This window comes from Nasonia vitripennis (assembly GCF_009193385.2).
Source record: "Nasonia vitripennis strain AsymCx chromosome 1 unlocalized genomic scaffold, Nvit_psr_1.1 chr1_random0011, whole genome shotgun sequence".
NCBI classification, from domain to species: domain Eukaryota; kingdom Metazoa; phylum Arthropoda; class Insecta; order Hymenoptera; family Pteromalidae; genus Nasonia; species Nasonia vitripennis.
In genome coordinates, this window is record NW_022279599.1 from 264384 (window position 1) to 288956 (window position 24573).

At 38.8% G+C, this 24573-nt stretch overlaps 1 protein-coding gene across 7 annotated transcripts in view; it reads right to left on the minus strand.

Annotated features, from left to right (window-relative positions):
- The window catches only part of LOC100679872, a 106413-nt gene that overhangs the window by 47530 nt on the left and 34310 nt on the right, over nt 1–24573 (minus strand). For 2 of the 7 annotated variants that reach the window (XR_004226431.1, XM_031921455.1), the window contains exon 4: nt 10426–10476. The exons of 2 other annotated variants lie outside the window; for them this stretch is intronic. Coding sequence is in view for 3 of the 5 variants with exons in the window: in XM_031921455.1 (XP_031777315.1) it covers nt 10426–10476 (51 nt within the window). In the remaining 2 variants the exon portion in view is untranslated. Of the gene's footprint in view, nt 1–9729; nt 9952–10425; nt 10477–18048; nt 18588–18699; nt 18850–24573 lie in introns of those variants that run through there. 3 more of the 7 variants (XM_031921456.1, XR_004226433.1, XM_031921457.1) reach the window with 3 other exon arrangements.

Below are 24573 nucleotides of genomic sequence, written 5' to 3' on the forward strand. Positions count from 1 at the left end.
TTTATGACCCTAATACCGTTATCATTGCTGGCTTCGTGCAGGCTTTCCTTACCTATAGTAGGCCTAAACATTTCCTCCCTACCTATTTTAGCATTGAAATCGCCTAATACTATTCTTGTGTCGTAAGACGCGAACTGGTTGATTACCTGCTCTAAAGTTTCGTAATAGAGATCCTTAGCTTCTTCTTCTTTGTCCTCCGTAGGACAGTGTACATTAATAAATACATATCTATACCATTGACCTTCGATAATGATGTACGAGAGCCTATCATTGACGGATTTGAAACTTTTATCCGAATGTATGATGCTTTTGCTTACGAGAAATCCGGTGCCTAGAGATCCCCCACTCCCGGCCCCATACAGGTACGCGAAGTTACCCGATGCTAGTACTCCGCCATCTGACCACCGCGATTCCTGTATTGCTACCAAATCTAGATTGTACCTATTAGCTTCCTTTACGAGTTCTTTAAACGCACCTGCTCTGTATAGACTGCGAACATTCCAAGTTCCGACCCTTAAGTCCCTTTTGGTTCGGATTTGATTTTTTTGAGCCATGATGTTATGTTAAACCCGCGCGCTTCGGATCCTGTTCCGATCGCAGGTGTGTCCACCGTTCTAGAGGTGATAACCCCATACCTCTCTAGAACTAAGTATGAGAGCTTTCCGACTTTGACGAGGACAGTGTCAATTCGTCGTCAGACACACTACGGTTTCATTCTCGCATCCTAACGCCCCCCTGCAAGGCAGCGCGCCTTCGCTGGCATCGTTACCGCGTAAGACCAGGTGACGAATCATTCTACACATCCCCTTTCGGGGCAGTTGTCATCCCTCCCGCATCCTCCTCGGCAGCAGGATTTTTGCCCATTTTTGTAATGTGTGATGAAAGAGATAGATTGAGAGATAAGAGATAATGTTAAGTGTTTTTGTTGTTGTGGTGCTTGCGTAGTGTTTCTAGATGAATGCGTTCGACAGTGTGGGCTCATCACACCCACGCCTGTTCCTATCGGCTGTCCGCGGCTGCTTATTCAATTTATTCGCAGCTAACCTCTTTCTCAGGGGCTGTTCCTCTATCCGCAACCTAAGGACGCGCTGTGTAGTGGTGATAGGCACCCACCCGTCCGATCTGGACGACAACGCCCAAGACCCGCTTAGGGTAGCGGCATTGTAACAGAGAAACACATTGTACATCTTTTTTATGCAAAAACAAAAACAAGAGCTTTGTTAAAATTGAAATACATAAAAAAATAATAATTTTATCCTCGCCCCTACTAAAGAATATTGCATACATAAATTTGACAACAGATATTTTTAAATCGCATTTTCAAAGTATTATTGCAAAACAAATTTATCCAGGCCATGATAAGCTTTAGGTCTTACACGGATAGAATCATAACTCTGCTAAAAATGACCAATTAGACCCGATTAATGCCGATTTCATTTTAATCGGTTCTAATCGGTTTTAATTAAGATGATCGAGCAGTACGATTATTAGTTAATTGGTTTTAATCAGCTTTAATTGGAAGTCGTTCCGAATACGTAAAACCCCGATTTATTTTTGTTGTAATATATGAATTTATACAGTCTAATACTTAAAACGGTACTCGTCGCGCCATCTACTGGTTGACGACAATTTGGTGCAACGAGACAAGCTCGATCGAACGCGAGCATAGTGCGCATGCCTCGCGTATATACTCTAAGCGCATACTATACTGTATACTCAGCTCCGTGGAGTCAGACTATGCGACACTGTACTATACTCTCCCTCTTGCCTGTAAGACTCCGAGCTGAGCGGACGCACTGCCGACTACGTCTGGCTCTCAAGCCACTCTATCAATAAACTAATATTTATTATAATCAATAATAAATCTGCCTCACTTATTCATCCACCACTTCCAACATGGTAGTAGAGCGTTGGAACCTTTTATTTTAAATTTTACATTAACCTTCGGGGAGATGTAAAATTGAGGGGGGTTATAAAGTGAGGTTAGAAGAAAAGCCACGTGGAAAAGAAGTAAACGGTTATTGTTAACGAACTGAATAGCACAGAGAAAAATTGAGTAGTGAAATTAAAGGAGAAAATTTCTCAGAAAGATTATATGCTTGTGAAGCATTGGAATTCGAATTTTCGTGTCGAAACGTCTGTCGAATAACGAAAAGTTTCAAGTGAAGATTAACCAGTCAAATAAGGTTAAAATCAAAAAATATATACTCAGTGACGAAGATAAAGGTACAAACTTATAAGAAGATTTTTGAAAATTAATCAAGATTTAAGTGCGATGTCAGTGGATTAAAGTCGGCAAGTGAAAAACATGGTAACGTGCTAGTACAGAGCACGTGGCAATTTCGAGGTTAAGCACATGTTCTCGTGGCTTAAGCTAAAAGTAATTCAAGATCACGAATTAGAAAATAAAGAAATTGTTTGGAAGGAAAATATAAGAAATCCGATTAGAAAATTATTTTTAAAAGAATTGAAGAAAATTATTATACTAAAAAGACAAGTGTACGCAAATATAAGAATTACAAAACAAGAAATGGCTAAGCAAGCCAAAATTGAAGATATTTTGAGATCCAGAAGTCAAAGCAATGATTGAAGATAACAGAAAGGACGAACCAAAATGGAATAAAATGGATTTAAAAGCCAGAACAATAATTATAAGCACAATATCGGATAAACAATTAGAATATGTTGGTGAATGCACAACGGCTTTCGAGATGATAAACAAATTCGACAAGATGTATTTAAGTCAGTCTACAGCCCTGCAAATTATATGCAGAGGAAAATTCGAAGAAATTAAATTAAATAATTACAAAACAGTGGAAGAATTTTTTGTAGAATTCGAAAAGGTCACTAATGAGTTCAAAACGGCTGGTGGAAAATTAGAAGAAACCGAAAAGTTAAGATATTTAATCAGAGCTTTGCCACCAAGTTACAGCTACATCGGAGATTTTATAGATGTTGTCACAGACGCACACGTCTGCAACGCGAGCTTGGGAGACGAGTCAGCGATAAGAGTCTGCCGAGCCGTACTACGATGCATAGCGTCCGAATGCGTCGTAGACGTTAGCTCAGTGGTTAGAGCTCCTGCTTGTTAATCTCGGGGTCCGCGGTTCAAGCCCGCGTCTACTCTTTTTCGCTTTCCGACTCGTTCTCCTCTTCGTCCGTTACAATGTTATACCAGAGGATCAACGAACAGTAGAGTATGTAAAGTCAAAAATTAAAGAGAAAAATATGACTCAACCCGAGTCTAATAATAAATCAAACGTCAGTACCTTTACGGTACAAACCAGACGCAAATGTTTCAACTGTGGAAAATTTGGCCACTTCAAAGACGAATGCACAAGACCACATCAGAGCAACCGGGGACGAGGTGCTCACTCCAGTCAAGGTCAACGAGTTCACCAACGAGGTTCCAACAGAGGCTACAACAGAGGCTACACCAGGGGTCACAACAGAGGTGGAAACTACAGAGCTCAAGGTCGTGGACGAGGTTCATCTCAACCCAGGGGGAATCTTCAGGCGAACAACAGGAAGACCACCCATCCGAAGCATGGCTGACACAGGTCTGCAATCCAGAGGTAAATCAGGTAACTGTGTTAAAAAATAGTAGCGAAAATTTAGGACAAATAAATTGGATTCTAAATAGTGGCTGTACTGACCACATTATAAATAACGATAAATTCTTTCATAAATTCATATGTTTAAAAGAGCCTATTGATGTAAAATTACCAGACGGTAATAAAAAATTTGAAAGCCACTAAAATTCGAACTGCGAAATTACTTTTCAAAAATTATTACAATCAAAAACAAGTAGATGTTAAAAATGTTTATTATGTTAAAGGAATTAAGCAAAATATATTGAGTTTATCTAAAGTCACAGAAAATTGCACAGTAGTAGCTAAAATGATAATGCCAAAATATACAATAAATCTAAAGAGTTGATAGCAGTTACAAATAAAAAAGATAATCTCTATTTTATGAAAAGTTTTGTACTACAAATGGAGAACAAAGAAATTTACGTAAATTCAATGACACTGACTGATAAAGAGAAATGGCATAGGGCACTTGGTCATGTAAATTATCAATACTTAGTTAGTCAAAAATAAATTAGTAGAAGGCCTGCCAGAAAAAATCGAAAGTACTGAAATGAAATGTGCAAATTGTATAGAAAGTAAAATGGCTAATGTACCGTTTGAAAATAATAGAACAAAAACTACTGAAATTTTAGAATTAATTCACACAGATTTAAATGGTCCACATAACACAATCGGTTATGGTGGAGAAAAATATTTCGTAACTTTTGTTGATGATTACAGTAAATGCACTAGAATCTTTTGTATTAAAAACAAATCAGAAACTGCCAGTTGTCTGAATGAATATGTAAATTTAGTAGAGAATAAATTTCATAAAAGGGTAAAAAAGTTGAAATTTGATAATGGCGAAGAATATTTGAACCGCGAGATTTATGATTTTGTAAAGTCCAAAGGAATAGAATTAGTAACATGTCCACCGTACGTCCATGAACTGAATGGAGTAGCGGAAAGATACAATAGATCAGCTATGGACATATGTAGATCCTTAATGCTTGAAGCGCAAATTCACAGACGTTATTGGCCCGAAATAATTAAAACTGTTGCTTATTTAAAGAATCGTATAATTGCTAATACAGCGGAGAACAAAACTCCTTATGAAATATTTTTTGGTATCAAACCTAATGTAAAAAATTTGAAAATTTATGGTAGTCGAGTCTTTGTAAGAGTTCCAGAAGCGTTGCGAAAAAGTAAATGGGATGATAAAGCCTAAAGTACATAACATATATATATAACAACGGATTAATCCCGATCACACGTGTTGGTTGAAAACTGATTAGGCCCGATTCCGTTTACAACCGATAATTACCATAGAAGATTTAAATTACAAAAAAATCAACGGTTAAGAGCAATTTTTTCCAATTCAAAATTATTAATATTATTGGTATTATGAATATTATGGCATTATTTAAGTTTTCATTAATAATGTTACAAATAATTTAAGTTAATAATTAACTACTATTTTTTCGTTTGCGATACAATCACAGCTTTTCTATTATATTTGATAAATGCCTAGTGTCATCCTCCTCGTAGACGATATCTCGTCAACCGGAGGATCCCTCCGGACACTTGGACATCGTTTACAGGGTGTCACGAATATTTCGCCGGATATTCATACTTTACCGAATTCTAACCCTCGTAGACGATGTCTCGTCAACCGGAAGGTCCCTCCGGACACCTGGACATCGTCTACAGGGTGTCCCGAGTATTAACTCTATTATTTTCAAAATTTTGTATGGCGTCTATTTAGCAAGAATTACAAAAGTAAAAGTTGTTCTTGAAGCGAATCCAGAGATACGACGTTCTCGAACTTGCCACCGGGATACGACGTTCTCGAAGCCGCCACCAGGATACGACGACCTTGTAGCCGCCGACGAGATACGTTCTTATTCCACTCAGCCGTCGATATTATAATAATAAATCTTTAAATATTTTTAAAATAAATTATTAGTCTTTTTATTAAAATCTTGATTTATTTTTCTATAATCCTCCAACATCATTTTCTATAGATTCTGTTCAGGGATCAAAATAGCCCCCAGGTCGACGAAAGATCGTCCAGATGTCCGGAGGGACCCTCTGATCGACGGGACATCGTCTACGAGGGTTAGAATTCGGTAAAGTATGAATATCCGGCGAAATACTCGTGACACCCTGCAGACGATGTCCAGGTGTCCGGAGGGTCCCTCCGGTTGACGTGACATCGTCTACGAGGAGGATGACACTAGGCATTTATCAAATATAATAGAAAAGCTGTGATTGTATCGCAAACGAAAAAATAGTAGTTAATTATTAACTTAAATTATTTGTAACATTATTAATGAAAACTTAAATAATGCCATAATATTCATAATACCAATAATATTAATAATTTTGAATTGGAAAAAATTGCTCTTAACCGTTGATTTTTTTTGTAATTTAAATCTTCTATGGTAATTATCGGTTGTAAACGGAATCAGGCCTAATCAGTTTTCAACCAACACGTGTGATCGGGATTAATCCGTTGTTATAGTGGTGCAAATGTAATCGTATTTAAAGGATTAGAGTTAAGGTTGGTAATAATCGGTTGTAAACGTAATCAGTCCAAATAATTATTTAACTAATACTGTGAGATCGTGATTAATCAGTTCTTATAGTGGTGCAAATGTTATAGTGTTTTGAAAGAATAGCGTTTGTGTCTATGATAATCGGTTGTATTTGGAATTGGTTAAAAATCAGTACTTAACCAATATTGTATGATCAGAATTGATCGGTTCTAATATTGTTGTTTTAAACTTAACCGTGTTTAAAAAATTAGTGTTGGGGCCGTTAATAATCAGTTATAATCGGAATTGCTTGAAAGTGGTATTCAACTGACATTTTATGATTGCGCACGATCTAGATTCGGTGATCGGTCAGGTGATACTGACCACCTCGAGCACAACTTCATTTAAAGAGCAGACAAAGTACCTTGGAAAACATTACTTCGGTTTATCAGTTATCGGTTTTGTATTTCTATCCAAAATAGACATGTATCAGGCGAACAAAGTGACTGTTGCAGACACGCTGCCAGGGGTCGTCCGGTTTTTCTCACTAGCAAGCGCAAAGAATCTATGATGGTTAGTATATAAGGCCGTTTAAGTTACTACACTAACCAATTAATCATAAGATATACGTGCAAATCCATTGAAACCGATTAATGAACCATAGCATACTAGACCGCAACATTTGCACAATTACAAACGATTTAGACCGATTAAAAGAAATAACAATCGGGTTTAATACGTTTTTGTGATCCGAGATTTCTGAATATAATCCGATTAACACATTATAACCGATTATAACCGATTTTAACCGATTAAAACATCGTCAAAAATTTTGCCCAATCGGTGCAAATCGGTTATAATTGTGTTAATCGGTTTATATTCGGAAATCCCGGATCACAAAAACGTATTCAAATCGATTAGGTTTTTTTATCGGGTCTAATTGGTTTGGAAATGAATTTTAAAAGGACGATTGAAAATCTGAGTTTCCTTAAATGTAGTAGCGTTTGTTAGGAGCGACGTTATATTATAAGTAAATAATTAATCACATAAACCCTAATACACCAAACACAGGTATGACCGAATAATTTTTTTAAAATACAAAATAAACCAAGATAATAATACTATTATGTGATTGGCTGTAGGTATAATAAATGAACCTAGTTTATTACAAAAAGATAATATAGCGCGTAAGACTTCTTAACATTCTCTAGGTGTGAATATATATGTAAAATATATGTGTTACGTAATAAATAATGTAAATAAAAGTACAATAGAAACCTAAATCGATGGTAAATCGACAAGGTTTGGAATTAAATCATTCGTCAATTATAATTAAGAAATAGTTATTCTAAAAATATTATAATCAAATATAAAAAATAAACAATTACAAATTGTTTGCATAACCTCGAAAAAATAAAAAATAAAGAATAAAGCCTTGTAAGCTGGATACATTTTGTTTTTAAATTACTATTTTAATACACTAGTAAATTCCAGTGCGCTTCGCTAAAGTTTACAGGTTACAGAAGATTAAAATGGTAGCAGTATTAATTTATCACATAATTATTTAATACAAACTCTAAAACATATAATATTTAAAACTAATTAATTTTTAATCATAAATTTAATTAATACCCAAATTTTTGCCAATTTTTTGACGATTTAGTTTAGCAGATATGATTTTTGTTTAAAATAATCTTTTTCATCATAACAACTGAATAAAACGATCAATTTAGAAAATCTTGCGGAAAAAATTAGGCATCTATATTCTCTTTCAGAAACACTATTGCTGAATATATTGTATAGATTATATAACGAAACAAAAAAAGAAAAAATATTTTGTTAAAAATAGAGAAATGGCCATAAAGTAGCCATACAATGATCAGAATCCACAAAATAAACACTTAAAAAAACAATTTCTTTATTTCAAAGTGAGGAAATATTTATGCGCATCAAATTTTATTACAATCAATCAGGTACTTCCAGAATTATGTATGCATACACACACACAGCCATTCGTACTGGCCTGCTTGTTCACCCGACCTCACATCTCCATACTTTTATTTGTGGGGATGTTTAAAAAATGTTGTTTTTCAAGAACGGCCCACAACTAGAGCAGACATGCAAGATCATATTCGTCGAGCATGCGCAGCTATACCAAGACGGATATTGCTCAAGACCGTTCACCATTTCCAGACGCGATTAAATTTATGCCTCGAAGCTAATGGACGCCATTTCGGACATTTGCTTCGAAATTTATCAAATAATATTTAGAATAGTGAGAGGCAAGGGGACTAACGTAAATCAAGCACCCCAATCGTGAGAGGCGAGGGGACTCACGTTAATCAAGCACCCCGATCGTGAGAGGTAAAGGGACTCTCGGAAATCAAGCACCCCGATCGTGAGAGGCACGGGGCCTCACGTAAATCAAGCACCTCGTTCATGAGAGGCAAGGGGACTTACGTAAATCAAGCACCCCAATCATCAGAGGCAAGGGGACTCACGTTAATTAAGCGCCCCAAAGGAAACATAACTTACTACGTCCACGTCGTTGTTTCTGGGTTACGCCAAAAATAAGATTGAGAACGAAATTAAAATATTTTATTTAATGAAACTGCTTTTTTATGACTTTTACACATGTTATTAATGTTAAAATGATCAGTCATTGGCCCTTTAAACTTATTAAACAATCAAACTTTCGAAAAAAAACAGTTTGTGAACATTAGACCTTGAATTGACCTATTTAAGGTCACGTGAAAAACTTATAAACTACCATTGTAGAGATGAAATGTATCGCCCTTCCCGAATCTGGCGCTAGAAATAGGTGCTTCCATTAAAAATAAATACTTACCTTCAAATGACCTTGAAAATTGACTTCCCCAGATCAAAGTTTGGTGACCGCCATTGTCGTAAGCCATTTTCAACATTAGTAAACCAACAAAAATTGGAAAGAAACCGGTCTTAGATAAATTTTCAATATTTGACCTTCATTCGACCATTTCAAGGTCACTTTGAGAACTTATAAACCATTATTGTGAACATGAAATTTTCTGCTATTTCCGAATCCGGCGTCAAAAATAGGTGTTTGTATTTAAAAAAACACTCTGACCTTCAAATGACCTTAAAAAATTAAGTTCAAGATCAAAACTGAGTTTACCAAAAGATGGCCTCCCTTGTCCCCTTAAACTTTTGTCTGAACTATTTTCTTGTAGCATGCTTAGATTCCGAGAAATTTGAGTGGGGCGATTAAAATGGTCCACCCTTTATATGTATATATATATTTATTTATTTCATTGTACGACTTTTATAATAATGGTTGCTCATAAAAATATTTATTCAAAGATCAAAGACCGAGATTATTGCTAATAGTTTCAAGTACTAATTCTTACAAAATTATAATTTATTTTTAGTTAATACTGATTAATACTAAAACTCGCGGTAACTTTAATTTTATAATATTTTTTTTAGTTTATTTAGTAAAAATCGTAATAAATTAGACTGAGTCAGGCGATTTTTTAAGCAATTTCTTGATTTGCTGGTCATTGTTCTTAGACGGTTATTCTATTAATAGATTATCCGTAAAAGGTGCATGCATATAAATAATGTAATAACACAAGGTCAAATAAGGAAAATAATACTAACAAAATTTTAATTATCCTCAGTTGTACACAAATGATTTAATATCAAGTGAACAATGTAATGAAAACATTTTTCTATACCCTTGACAGCGTTTTCAACAGTTTAAAAAAAACGAAATGAAATTTTCATTTTATGGTCGAAAATCTCTCGATTGGCAATAATTTTGTCCAATTTATCCATAATCTCGGCATGATGGGCACAGTACTCTGCAAAAAGACAAATTAATACGACATTTATCATATTTTCTTTCATTATTTTTTATAACATTTAAATCCGCATAAATGTATATAGTTACGATTGAAATTTTAAAACCGTAAAGAACATTGAAAAATATTTTCATAAATAAATAATATTACTGTGATATAGTATACAACTGCTAAGAAAACGTACGTTGTTTTTGATGCAAATGTAATGATACGTAAATTAATTATCACGTACTTTTCGTCCTCAAATAGATGACGTTTTAATTAGCACAGACAGATTATTTAACATTCCCAGACACATTAATTATTTGTTTGCGCTTGAAGATGCCATGAAGTACAAGTATAATACAAAAATATTTTTTTCCAATAAACATGAAATCTGTCATAATATGTAAGAAACGGCAATATCATAAAAGGCGTGCATACATACAATGAGAAACATAAATATTATGTTATTAAACAATACAATTAACTTACTGCTCGGATCGCAGGCCTTATCAAGATTTGCACTTTGATCGTCATGCGCAGCTGCAAACACAATAATAACATATGATTATTAAAAATCCTATAAAATGTAGGGGATAGTAACCCGGTGAGGTTAAACATAGCTTTATAAACACACTTGTTTGTTGTCGACATAACGAAAAATTGAATTAGTTTCATAAATTTATGTCCGTAAGTCCGGTTAGATCGCGACGAACGTTATGCTGAGGTGGTGGTATTATCCTTATATGGTACTTCCATTTATGGCCACATCAAATACTTATATTTATATTTAATATATTTAAAATAGTCAGTCCCAAATCAGTACATATTTTTAATACGTATTACCAGGCAAATTACATGTTTTTAGTACGTACTAAAGATACATACAAAAAATATGTATTTATTTTTAACAGGGACGCGACGAAGAGTTCATGGGATGGTCAGCATGGATAAGGGCGCTTCGCGAGATTAAGTCATGATTCGTGCCGTGATGCTTAACACCGAAAAATTGCGCGTTTTCAGAAGTTCAGTTACGCGTATTCTGCGATGCTAGTGCGCTTGCTTATTCTGCTGCTATTTATGCTCGTTTTGTTATTAAAAATGCACCTGTACATATTGTTTTGGTTATGGCTAAATCGCGCGTAGCGCCGCTGAAGTCGCTGCCGATACCGCAACTCGAACTGCAAGCCGCGTTATTAGTTGCGCATTTAATAACGACGGCCGAAAAAGAATTCCGGATCAGCATTAATCATCGTATTTTATGGTGGGACTCGGCGACGGTTTTTGCGACGGGGTAACCGTCGAAGTAGGAATCTCTCTCTCTCTCTCTCTCTCTCTCTCTCTCTCTCTCTCTCTCACTCTCTCTCTCTCTCTGGTGCTGGTGGTAAGCTAAGCACGCACTCTAATTCGCTCTGTGCAATAATACTAGTTATTAATATTCTCTTCACTCTTTCGAGTAACCTTTTACAGCGGAAGAGTCTTCCCAACAGCTCCTAAGCGTCAGGCAAAAAAACTGCAATCTTTTTGCAATTTTAAGAGCCGGGAAGGATTTCCGCAAAAAGTTGTGCTACATAACCTCAATCATCCAGAGACGTGCTTTACTATCGTTGTGCTCCGCCAATCTCCGACTCGTAGTAGACGAAGCATTACGAATTTTAGAAGTAAAAGCGAAGGCACTAGAACCTGACGTACAGAGGGACGGTTGGGACATCAAGAAATACGCAACATACTTTCGCGAACTAAAAGTAAAGTGTTCAACCAAAAAACCGCAGTCAACGGTGATACAAACGCGCGCTGCGATATGCGACGCTTTAGAAGCAGAACTCGACAGGGAGCAAATCGAAAAAACAGTCAATTGCAACACCTTAGTTAACGTCGTAGGGGATTTCATAGCAGCTCGCGTAAATCCGACGTCTCTAATTAAATTCCTGGCGGGCGACGACGAGGAAGACTTAACGTATATACCGCAATTAATTCTCAGAGCAGAAATTACGGAGGATTATCAAACATCAGGCCTTCCAAGCAATAATATGTCCTTCTATGAGAATTAAACAAAACGGGACATTCATCGAATAAACAAATAAATCCGGACGCAGTTGAAGTCAAAAAATTTCAGTTTTCGACACCCCGAATAAACACCTTCATACCGAGAGAAAACTTACTACAATCGAGCGCAGACGCATATAACAATGCGTCGGTAAGCGTCTTACATAGTAAAGCGGCAGAAAAAGTGATGCGAGATTTACCGAGGTTTGACGGAAAAAACATACCTGTGCACTTATTCGTGTTAGACGGCGACGCATACAACTCAACAATCAATAAAACATTCAGATCAGTAAGAGAAATTAGTAAGCACCTCGAATCAACATTCGGTTTGGGAAAATCAACGGACGAACTACTCGGAGAACTCGCGAAAATAAGGCAAAAAAAGGGAGAAAAAGTCGTTACTTATTCTAATAGAATCCGAATTTTGGACGTGAACATCAAGGCGGCAGCGAATATGGAAAGAAAAGCGACGCCAAATTTTTAACGCGGAACTTAGTCGAAAATTAATATATTATTTCAAGAAAGGACTAGATTGGCCAATAAGCACGCTGCTTGGCGAATTTAATTATGTAAACGAAGCAATTATCCATGCAATAGAAATAGAGCGTGATTTCGCATGCTATGAAGAAAATCAGGATCAAAAAAATAATACGGCTCAAATTTGCGTAGTAAACCCTCAAGCTATAGAAAAATGCCAAATCTGTAGTAATAAAGGCCGGGGTAGAAAAAGATATTTCAGGAGAAAGTCAGGGAGAAAGCCCGGAGATAAAGCAACCACCGCGACGGGTCAGAACGGTGACGAGTAACTGGGACCGGAGGAACTCGGAATCGAGACAACGGGGACGCGACAGGACTCAAACGAGGGGGAGGTACAGGGTATGTTCCGATAAGGTAACATCAAGTAAATCCGGCAACAGCGTAATTTCTGTTACCGAGATTTGACGTCTCGAAACGGTCAATAACGATTGCTGACTACCGGAGCTGTGTTCCGCAACCCAAAACATGCATGGCGCTGAATGGGCACTGATGATGACTCGTGTTTCAGGCTGGAAATTTTCAATTAAAAGAAGAAGGAAGAATTCGCAATTATGGCAGGTGCAAATAAAGAGCGAGTTGTTTTAGTTGATCCGGAAACATTCAAAACTTTCAAGGTCTATGTAAATTCTGAGAATGTTTCAAGGATCGAAACTGGTAAGCACCTAACCTAAACAATTTATACAAATGTATGTGAATATTATTATGCTTTTTCATGTATCATCCTTATAATTTTAGATCCAAGTTATCAGCAGAAAATGATAAACGACATAAAGAAGGTTAAAAATCAAAATAATTTAGTTGAACTAAAGTTAAGAGATGGATCAAATCAAGAGTAATGCTTAAGAGTTTCTGCTGCAAAGCGCGATAAGGCTTTAGCAGGTAAAATATTATACATTTTTTGATAACGATAACGATTCGTGATACGAGATTAGTCACTAAATTATTAGTTATCATAACTAAAATTTTAAGCAAAGTTAAATGTAGCGGTTTAAATACTTATTAAAAAGTAAAATGTTCCTACTTATTACGCGCTAAAGGTACGCGCTAAAGATGCCAAAATATAATTATAACATTACTTAAGGACTTACCCACCTTAAAATAGAAAAAAATTGAGATATCCATGGTAGCTGATATATATATATATATATATATATATATATATATATATATATATATATACAGGGTGAGTCATTTTAATCTTTAATCTCAATTATCTCGTTGGCAAAGCATGCCAGCGAAAAAAGTTTCGGGTAAAAGTTTTAGGATTTTTCCCTGGCTATCTGATGATGACATTGACAATGTCATTGAGCGTGACCTTCAAGGTCATTTGAAGGTCAATTCGATTTTTTCAAATAGAAACCCCTACTTTTGGCACTAGAAATGGAAAGAGCGGGAAATTTTACGTTTGAATATGACCTTGCCTTGACCTTGAATTCAATGGTCAAGGTCATTGGTCATGCCGATAACAGTACAACTGGTTAGCTGAACTCGAATGCATTCAAGGAGAAAATGTTACCCACAAAAGTTTTCAGTTTTCTCCCCGGCTGACGAATGGTCATCTTGACCCTGTCGTTAAACAGGATCTTCAAGAGCATTTCAAGGTCAAGTTGATTTTTTGAATGGAAACCCCTACTTTTAGCCCCATAAATGAAAAGAGAGTAGCATGCGTTCAAAAATGAAAAAATTTTCAATATTTCCAGAAATTTTCAATATTTTCTAAAATTTTTGTAATTTTTTCAGTTTTCAAAAATTTTCAAAGTCATTCCATTATTTTGTATTAGTGTCAATTTTTGAGAGTGAACTACTCTTAACAGTTATGTAGATAGCAAATTAGTGCAGAAAAGCTTAATCGTGTTTTTTACTTCTTGTAAATCGATAATTATTATTGAAAAAAATCTGTTTCCCTGTTTACTGGTCTGTAACAAATTATTTTGATTTTGATCATGGCTGATTATGGTCCCAACGAAATCGTTGATATGATCATGATTTTGGGAGAAAGTCGAAATAATTATGCATCAGCTGCCAGACTTTATGCTGAACGCTATCCCAATAGGAGACACCCAAGTAATGTTACTATTCAAACCTTAACTCAGAGAGCTCGAAATGGAGCTTTTGTTCGTCAACGCCGTCATCATGAATACGACGAAAACGATCCTCGTGTTATTACCATTCTAGCGATTATTCATCTTGATCCTCACATTAGTACTCGACAAATAGAAAGAGAAATAGGTATACCTCAATCAACAGCATCCCGAATATTGATAGCGAGAAGATATCATCCTTATCACATAACATTAACACAACAGTTAACTCCAAATGATATGATTTTGCGAGTACGTTTTTGTCGATGGGCAATACGAATGATTCAACAAGATCAAGACTTTTTCAGGCACGTTCTTTTTTCAGATGAATCAACATTCAGAAACACTAGAGAATTGAATATACATAATTGCCATTATTGGTCAGATGAAAATCCTCATTGGTTCAGGCCCATAGACAATCAACACCGCTGGAGTGTTATGGTCTGGTGTGGAATCATCAATGGCTATTTAATTGATCCTTATTTATTTGAAGAGAACGTGAATGGGGTAAACTTTTTGAGATTACTTCGAGACATTTTACCTGAATTACTAGAAAATGTAGACCTAGCCACAAGGCTAAGAATGTGGATCCAATTAGATGGAGCACCACCACATTATGCACGCATTGTTCGTGATTATTTAAACACCCGCTACAATGGCAGGTGGATTGGGCGAGGTGGCCCAGTTGCCTGGCCCCCTCGTTCACCTGATTTAACCCCTCCCGATTTTTACTTATGGGGATATCTTAAGAATGTTGTGTATGCTCAACGGCCAACAACGCGAGATAATATGATCGAACGCATTCGTACAGCTTGTGCAGCAATCCCTCGAGATGTTCTACTTAGAACCATAAGACAATTCAGAGCTCGACTTGATCTTTGCATCCAACAAAACGGCGGTAATTTCGAACAATTAATCAATGGTTAACTCCAGTTAACATTCCATAAAAATACAAAATAAATAACAAAAAGGGAAAAAACAAAAAAAAACAAATAAAAAAAATAAAACAAAAAATGGGATGCTAAATCCTTTTGACAACCTCCTGGATGGTGCATCCTGGGTTCGGCTGATTTCAAAGGTAATTTCCGCACAAAAGATGATTTGTTTCTAAAATCACATGTTCGAACGTAAAATTTCCCGCTCTTTCTATTTCTGGTGCCAAAAGTAGGGGTTTCTATTTGAAAAAATCGAATTGACCTTCAAATGACCTTGAAGGTCACGCTCAATGACATTGTCAAGGTCATCATCAGATAGCCAGGGAAAAATCCTAAAACTTTTACCCGAAACTTTTTTCGCTGACATGCTTTGCCAACGAGATAATTGAGATTAAAGATTAAAATGACTCACCCTGTATATATATAAAATGAAAATGCTGAATTATTGAAACTATTTAACTGTCGTGCAAATATAAAATTGTATATCTCATGTTTTTAAATTTCAAGGTGATTAGTAGTAAATTTCAAGAGAATACACGAAGCATAACGTTAAAATAAAGAACTGACTATCTTTTGTATAATTCTCAATTACATTTTGTTTAATTTGCTCTGTTATAGTGTTAAAATATGTAACATCTATAAATATTGTAAAAAAAAACTATTACAATAAAGGAGAGATTATTATGTAATATTCAATCGTTGAAGATAATTTAAAAAAATTCCTGATTTATTCTGATTCGCTCGTAGCTGCACGCAGCGGAACTTACTATTATCATCGTCGGAGGGTATACAGCTGCGTCAATTTTCATTTTCCAAGTTGCTGCTGCTTTTTTGCAGCACTTCAGCGCAAGTTTCGCCGTATCTCATCTCTCGGAGAGTTTGAAGGAGCTTTCGCTCTCGCTTTTTTGCCTGTCTTGTAATCCGGCCTTGCGTGGCTGATTATTAATCATGGGTCGTGTACACAGAGCTCTCTTTGCGGAGAAAAATCTGCATCGCTTTTCTTTAGACACGGGAGAGAGAGAGAGCTTTCGATGCTGCGCTTTGATACCGATCGGGTATAAACTTGCCAGGAACTTTCTGTTCATTTTGAATATTAATCTTAGAACGAGTGAAAGAACTCAGAGTGAGTTCCAACAAAAGGAAAGGGTTGAGTGAGTGAAGGGTTCTTTTTAATTAACACAAACGATTTCGCGGTACACAAAAAGCACTTGCTTTGGCGTAAAAACCCTCACGGTTTAGAGGGAAAAGCCTCAGCAAATGTAAGCTTTATTGAAAATAAGGAAAGGGAAACTATACAATTAAAGAAAGAGAACAGTGACTCTAAAAGAGAAAAAACTCAAGTGAAAGAACGCACGCAAACGCAAAGACGCGAGGTACCTTTTCCGCACGCAGAGAGAGCTCTCTTACCGCAAAGACGAACATAAAAACCGCCGCTGAAGAGGGCGTTGAGCAGGCCTCGTCGTAGTCCGCCGCTGCTTCCGTCCTGGTCCTGGAGGTCTGGAAGCCGGGCCTGGGGAGCGAAAGGATGGTCCGCAACCGTGCACCAAGCGCGCCCCGACGTCTCGGGGAGCCAGACGCTTGGCACGAGAGCAACAAGGGGTGTTGCCGCTGTTCGCTCGCCCCGAAGGAGTCACGTACAACACGTGGACACCTTCGCCAACAAATCTTAAGACTATCGCCTCGAGGCACACTCACACACTCGCACAAATACACACACGCGAACGACGCGATCGCGAATTTTCCGCTAAACACTACCAACACGGCGCAGAACGAGGTGAACAGTGATAGCTCTGAGAAGAACAAGTCACTGGCTCACCGTCAGAAGAAAAAAAATCGAAAAGCGTAAGGAAGCCAAACGTGCGAAGCGCTAGGCAGTCCGAACAGGAATCCGCGCGCGCGGGCCCTTCGCGTGCTCGCAAGCGGGGCCGGCGGCGCGCAACTCGACGCATGCGCGCGCGCTCTCAACGTCGCAACGGAGAGCGAGCAGCGGCGCGAAATTCAAAAAGCCTAAATTTACACCTACACTACTTGAACGAATAAAACGAACTGAACACATTTTGAAACTCGCCTACTAAGTTCATAACGCCGGAAAATTCCTTTCCAAAGGGTGTTTAGTTCGACAAACAAATCAGATAAGTATCCCGCACTCCGCGCCCGACAAGTATCCACACAGAGGGAGAGAGAGAGAGAGAGAGAGAGAGCTTTTGCCCTACTAATTTTTCTCGCTCCGCCGCGGGTTTCCACTTCGGACTTTTCAGTTCTCTTTCCTTTTATCTTTCTATATACCTTTTAGATATCTATATACCGGTATACATCGCCTACACACGCCTGCCGTTCCTATCATTTCGTTCGAAACATTATAATTTTGAAATCAAAGTAGGAGGGGGTAATGTAAGCTTTTCTTTTATTATTTCCACACAGCATGTCGATTCCTTTCGAGCGAGAAAGAGTGAGAGAGAGAAATTCTTATATGGCTTTTCATAGATTTATTATTAGTTACAAAAAAATGTTTAAATTATTATTTTTACATTACATTTCTATTTACAAAATGGCAAATAGCATCTCTCTTTATTGCACCCTTTTCTTGTAAAGCTGCATTTAAAAGCAAAGGTGCAGGATTCACTTCAATAGTATCCGGAATGACAACAGGATATTCAAAAGTGTCTTCTCGCTTTAAACAAATATTATGAAGTATACAGCAGCATAATATATAATAAGGAATCAAATCGGTTGTTCTCATGGGCAATTTTTTAATTAGATATCGCCACCGACATTTTAAAAGTCCTATAGACCTTTCTACCATCATTCTTGTTCCAGAGAGTATTCTATTGAAATGGATTTGCTCAAGAGTCAGATGTCCATCATCACGATAAGGTACTATCACATGATTTTGTATACTGTACGCTGAATCGCCTAATAAATGGCTATTTTGAGGGAAATATTGCGCATTACATCTCTGCTGTACTCCAGAGTACTTGAAAACTCTCATGTCGTGTACAGATCCTGGAAGTCCAACATAACAATGGATAAATTCCAGTCTATCATTACAAATGACCTAAAACATGTAAATTATAATTGATTAATTATTAATTATATTACTTTTATGAAGAGAACATCTTTTCCTATTTGTATATAATACAGCTCCTAGTACTTTAGGAAATCCATACCTTGCCTCGATTCTATTAAAAGTAGAAATCACTTCATTTTGTGAAGGCCAATGAATGAAATAATTGCTATATTGGCAGATAGCATTCACAACACGAAGCACTGCTCGCCAGGCTGTAGCTTTGCCCACATCAAACTTTGTAGTAACTGATCTGCAATTTTCATAATGTTGAATCCAAAAATTTAAGCAAAATTTTTTTTAAAATGATAGCTTGTATTGCCACAGCTTCATCAACGTTCATTATTTATTAAATTAAACAAAAATTCTTCGATTAAAAAAAAAGCATGTCATTTAATGAACGAATTACAATGATTGCAGATGATAAACATTTGGATTTTGTGGCTAACAGCAATTTCTCAACTTTTCATCAGGGGTGCCGCGATAATAGCATACGACTGTTCGCAGCAAGTCTCTAATTTAACAACCTTCTCGCTAATTAACATCGGAGAATGCGACATAGAAATGCCGGTAGTAAAGACAACGCGAATATTCGTAAAACTATTGCAACTAAATGAATTTACGAACACGCGCGTAAGATTCTGTAAAGTAGAAATAAAGAGAACGACAAGAACCTGCGGCGCATTTTCGCACTCAAGCGACGTGTTTAGAGGCGAGGTCAAGTTCCTCGACGAGATAACGGGAGAAGAGTCGTACCGGTACGCGTATTGTAGTATGTATGCACTTGACGACAAAGCAAAGAAAACATTAGTAAATCAATTAATCGAAGTCAGAAAAGAAATTACGTGGTCAGCACAAAGACGCGGTGAGTCGGCGAACGAATACGGCGCGCGAGTAGCGGAACTCCTCCTCGCCTACAATAGTAAGGGAAATTTAGCAAAAGCAGAAGTATTCGAAATCACTGATTTACCCTAAGATAGGAAAAGATTGGCTATTTATTCGTTCTTGAAGGGAATCCGTGGGGAAGTTAAGAAATATATGTGCGAACTCGCGGTTTATGAAGACTTAACACATCAAAAAAACTATGATGACCTTTGTCTAGAAATAGCAAACTAAGCAAGGATTGAACCTTTGAGAACAATAAAAAGTCAATGGACTACTACTCAGTCTGTAAGGCGTTAGAAGGCTTGTACTCATTCCAAACCAAAGCAGGAGTACACGGATACTACGCTAACGTTCACAAAAAGTTATTTTGTCAACTCTGCTATCATCAACTTGTAACAATGTCACTCGGACGGTGGACGAACTCCGGAACGAAATCCCGCCCATCTGGTGTGGATACTGCAAGAAAATCATCGGATTCGATAGATGCCATTTAGATCAAGCGATCCAAAATCGACGGAGAAAATTCTCAGTAGTAGGAAGAGTGAAGGAAAAGGTGTTAGCCACGCATATCGGAGTCAGGTGGGAGTCAATCTCAGAAAGAACAATAGATAAGATAAACAGCACTGCAGTGCGAGAAGCTAAACGATTAAGGGAAAAATGAGTAAACGAGTACGAAAAACTAATAGCGGAACAGCGGGCGCTGGCAGTCGACCAGGTACGCGCCGGAACAATAATCCCGGCCGAGGCGCAGGTAGTACGGACACTAACCCTCGACCCTCAAAACTATCGAGACTGTAAAAATTATACGATCACTACCGAAGGGCTCACGAACGACCCACTCTCGGGAACAGCACACGCAAGGGGAAATGACTCGGACGGAGTAATCGAGATCAAGGAGGAAGTCAAAGAAAATATAGACCACTACATGATAACGCGCCGCGACGGCGCTATAGGAATCTGTTTCGTAGACAAGAACTAGGAAAACGCGACGCGTAACGATGAAAATAGTTAGACTATATGTATTCAATCAAAACCATTATAATCTGACACAATCAAAGACCTTATGATGACCAGCGGAATTAAATAAGAACCTCGCATTACAGATGAAGTGGAGCACATATTTGAGGGCAGGACTCCTTCAAACGCTGGGAACAGCAATGGCGGGAACCAACATCAAAATATCCGGGTCTAAAAACAACCCCGGACTTATGTACCAACGAAACGACGATACGCGACTCACCTCGGGAGAATGGAAGTTCGTAACAGGAATCGATACGACCCCTGTTTTCGACAGCGCAGGATTATTCCAACGCGCAGCGATATTCCTGACACAAACAGAAGCATATCGAAACGCATCCAACAGTGTATTAATGAATCAGATGTACCTAATGCAGGATAAAATTTTACAACTAAATAAAATGGCTATTATGTTCGAATCAATAAAAGGACCGTACGATATTCGGACGCACAAACACGGCAGCAACGACTTCGAACTGATGGAAGGCGAAGGAATCAATAACCTAATACTACTCGCTGCACCTCCTCGCTTTCTCAGTTGTGAACGCGCTTGACCCCACGGTCCTTAGAAGAGACGTAGCATCCGTCAGGACCATGGGGAGGCTTGATGCTACAAACAGCTCCGCCAGGGGTGACGGCAGACTGCCACCATTAGCCGTCACCCTATCATCAAGTGCGCTTGCACGCTCGGTCGTCGTCCCAAAGCCCGGAAACGCAAGCTACACACTAGCGAATTGGACGCTACCTTGCTGGAGGAGGCTAAAGCTCTGATCATCAAGGGCTTATAAACATCAATGAGATGCTCCCCTCAGACATTCATAAGTTGCATACAAGGACTAGGCTAGAGGCCAAGAGGAGGCAGGGCTGCCGAACTTTCGTCAGAGATGGGAGACTACATGCGCTGCAACGATGACAGCGAGCGTGCTACCATCATCACCACCGACGCCGAGCTGGAGATTTTTTTAGCCCGGTTTCCGCCCGCTGCCAAAATCGTCCAACACTGAGGCTACAACACACACACACATCATTCCACCACATCCACCATCAAGCTCATCTGCCACGTCTTCATCCAGTTCTAAGGCATCTCTGTCCGAAGGTCGACGAGTATGTGATTTTAATGTGAACTCGCTTACGGGTCACATTGAGATGATCAGGCTTTTCTTATCCACTCGCTCTCCATTCCACGTAATAGCTGTTACTGACACCTGGTTGAGCGACAAGGTAACGTCCATCCCTTCACTGGACGACTACCTATTGTACAGACGAGACAGAAACAGAAACGGAGGAGGTGTGGCCCTCTACATACATAAATCACTGACAGTTAGCGTTATTTCATCATCTGACGGTGAATGGTCTGGCAAGCCAGGCAAGCCTAAATATCTTTTCTGTGAGGTATCGGCAAAGGGAGTCTCTCCTATCTTCGTGGGAGTTGTGTATCGTCCACATCACGCTCCATTCTTCCATGGCTCTAACTTCACAGACCAGCTAACAACGCACATGCACATCTATTCCACGAGGGCCATAATGGGAGACTTCAACTCTGACCAATTTTCTTCATGTGAAGATGCCAAGTTCATCAAGGCCTTCATTGATGAAAACTCCCTTTCATCTGTTCCCTATGGTGCCACGCACCACAAACAGGGTTCTGATACCTGGCTTGACTTGTGTCTAATCGACGAGCAGGATCGCCTGCTGTCATACTGAAAGACAAACTCACCTTTCATCAACGGACATGACCTTATCACGGCCACTCTCGACGTACAAATTCCACGACACGTACCTAACACATACTCTTACAGAAACTTTAAAGGAATCAGCGCCGAGAAGCTAATGAGAGAGACTTTCTTCTCTTCTCATTACGGACTGTGACACCAAGAAGACAGCGTCACCCGTGGTTCACCACGGCTCTTCGTGACCTTGTATCTGAGAGAGATAAACTTTACAGACGTTTCAGGGACTCCAGGCTCGATTTGGATCTCCGCATATATAGACTAGCTAGAGACAATGCTCACAAACAAGTCGAGGAAGTCAGGCTGAATTATTACTATTCACGCCTGTCAACCTTGGCTGATGTTGCCGAGATCTGGGGAGAGCTGAAGAAACTTGGAATTTCTGCCACCAAGGCCCCTTCATCTCAAAAGCATTGCCAGTTCTCGTTCCCCTACTAAGTCATATTTTCAACCTGTCTCTGAGCGAACCCTGTTTCCCGTCTGCCTGGAAATTGTCGCTTGTACGTGCACTCAACCAAGTCAGTTCACCAATAGCCCTGACTGACTACCGTCCGATTTCACTTCTATGCTTTCTCTCCAAGGCCCTGGAGTGGCTGGTGTACAGGCAAGTCTCACAATACCTTGAATCAAGGCTCTTACTAGACAACTTTCAAACAGGCTTCCGCACTGGCCACAGTACTCAGTCTGGCCTAATTAAGCTAACTGATTATGTCAGGGTCGGGATAAACAAAAAGAAAGTGACGATTCTCCTTCTCTTTGACTTTAGCAAGGCGTTTGACACTGTATGTCACGTCCGGCTACTGAGAAAGCTATCCACCTTCGGCTTCACTAAGCAGGTCATCCGCTGGTTTACCTTCTATCTTACTGGAAGAGAGCAGGCCGTCGGTGGTGACAATAGCCAGCGTTACACAAGTGTGTAAGCGTGCTCACTCGCTAATGTACAGGCTTACTTTTTCAGAAAGAGTACCAATCTCAGGTTGCGAAAGCATCTTGTGCAAGCGCTCCTATTTCCGATCATCGACTACTGTTCTCTAGTATACTGTGACCTGACGCAGGAACTCGACTTAAAACTACAGAGGCTCGTGAATACAGGAATTTGGTACATCTATGGTGTAAGGAGAGATGAGCACATCTCCCCGTACAGGCGGGAGCTGCAGTGGCTAACCACTGCCGGTCGCAGGAAGTACTTCACAGCTTGTTTCCTACGTAAAATGTTTAACTCGGTCGTACCATCATACGTACTGGCCTTTTTTTGACTTCCGCGTCACACTCCGGCCTGTGAGAGGCGAGGTTAAATTCTGGAAATTCCTGCTTTCGCGACGGAGACGCTAAGGAACTCGTTCCATATCAGCGCTTCATACTTATGGAATAACCTGACATCACACATCAGAAGCACTTCATCCATCGTCACTTTCAGAAAACTTGCTAAGGAACACTTTTTTCAACTCGAAAACACATAACTCGTACAAACTTCACGCACACGCACACACCTACTTTCTCGCTCATTCCACCTTCACTATCGCCACACGCTCACACTATACATACTCTAAACAAACCTCAATCTATTGTTATTTCTTTTCTTACTTTGTAATGCTGTAAACTTACAATCGTACAATATAATGTACGCAAAATAAAACTAATTAATCTAACCTAATCTGATCTCTCTCTCTCTCTCTCTCTTTCTCTCTCTCTCTCTCTCTCTCTCTCTCTCTCTCTCTCTCTCTCTCTCTCTCTCTCTCTCTCTCTCTCTCGCTCAAGCTACTCTCTGTCAGAACTGCATCACCACGAAATCATACTTATATTAGTGGTACTGCATTTTAGAAAGAGAGAGAGATAGCGGCCGAATAGCTGCCGTATCGCCAGCCGTAGGATAAGAGAGAAAGACAGACATCCTTGCAGACTACGCTACGCTATACTGCGTAGCTTTGTCGCCAGCCACACCACTGCGTTCTAATCGGCTCATACGCATACACTACCTGAAAGAAGTCAGCGCAACACCGAACCAGCGCGATTGAAGAAGAGAGCGAATCGCTGGGAGGGGAAAAACCGCGTCGTGCGGTCCTGCTCGTAGCTCACCGATAAGCCCGCGCGTGTGTGTGTATGAGAGTCGACTTATGAGTATGCGAATTATTTAGCTGGAATGAAATAATGTAATTTGCAGAGCGAAAATTATGTATTGAATGAAGGAGTGATACTGACTCGCGAAAGTGTGTTTCTGAGCAAAATGTTCTGTCAGAAAGCTTGTAAAACAACGATAAATTAATGAAGTATGTATAGCGCGTGCGCGCAATTGTATGCGAAACCTCATGTCGAAATTCGCCAAGGTGACTCACTCACTTGGGTAC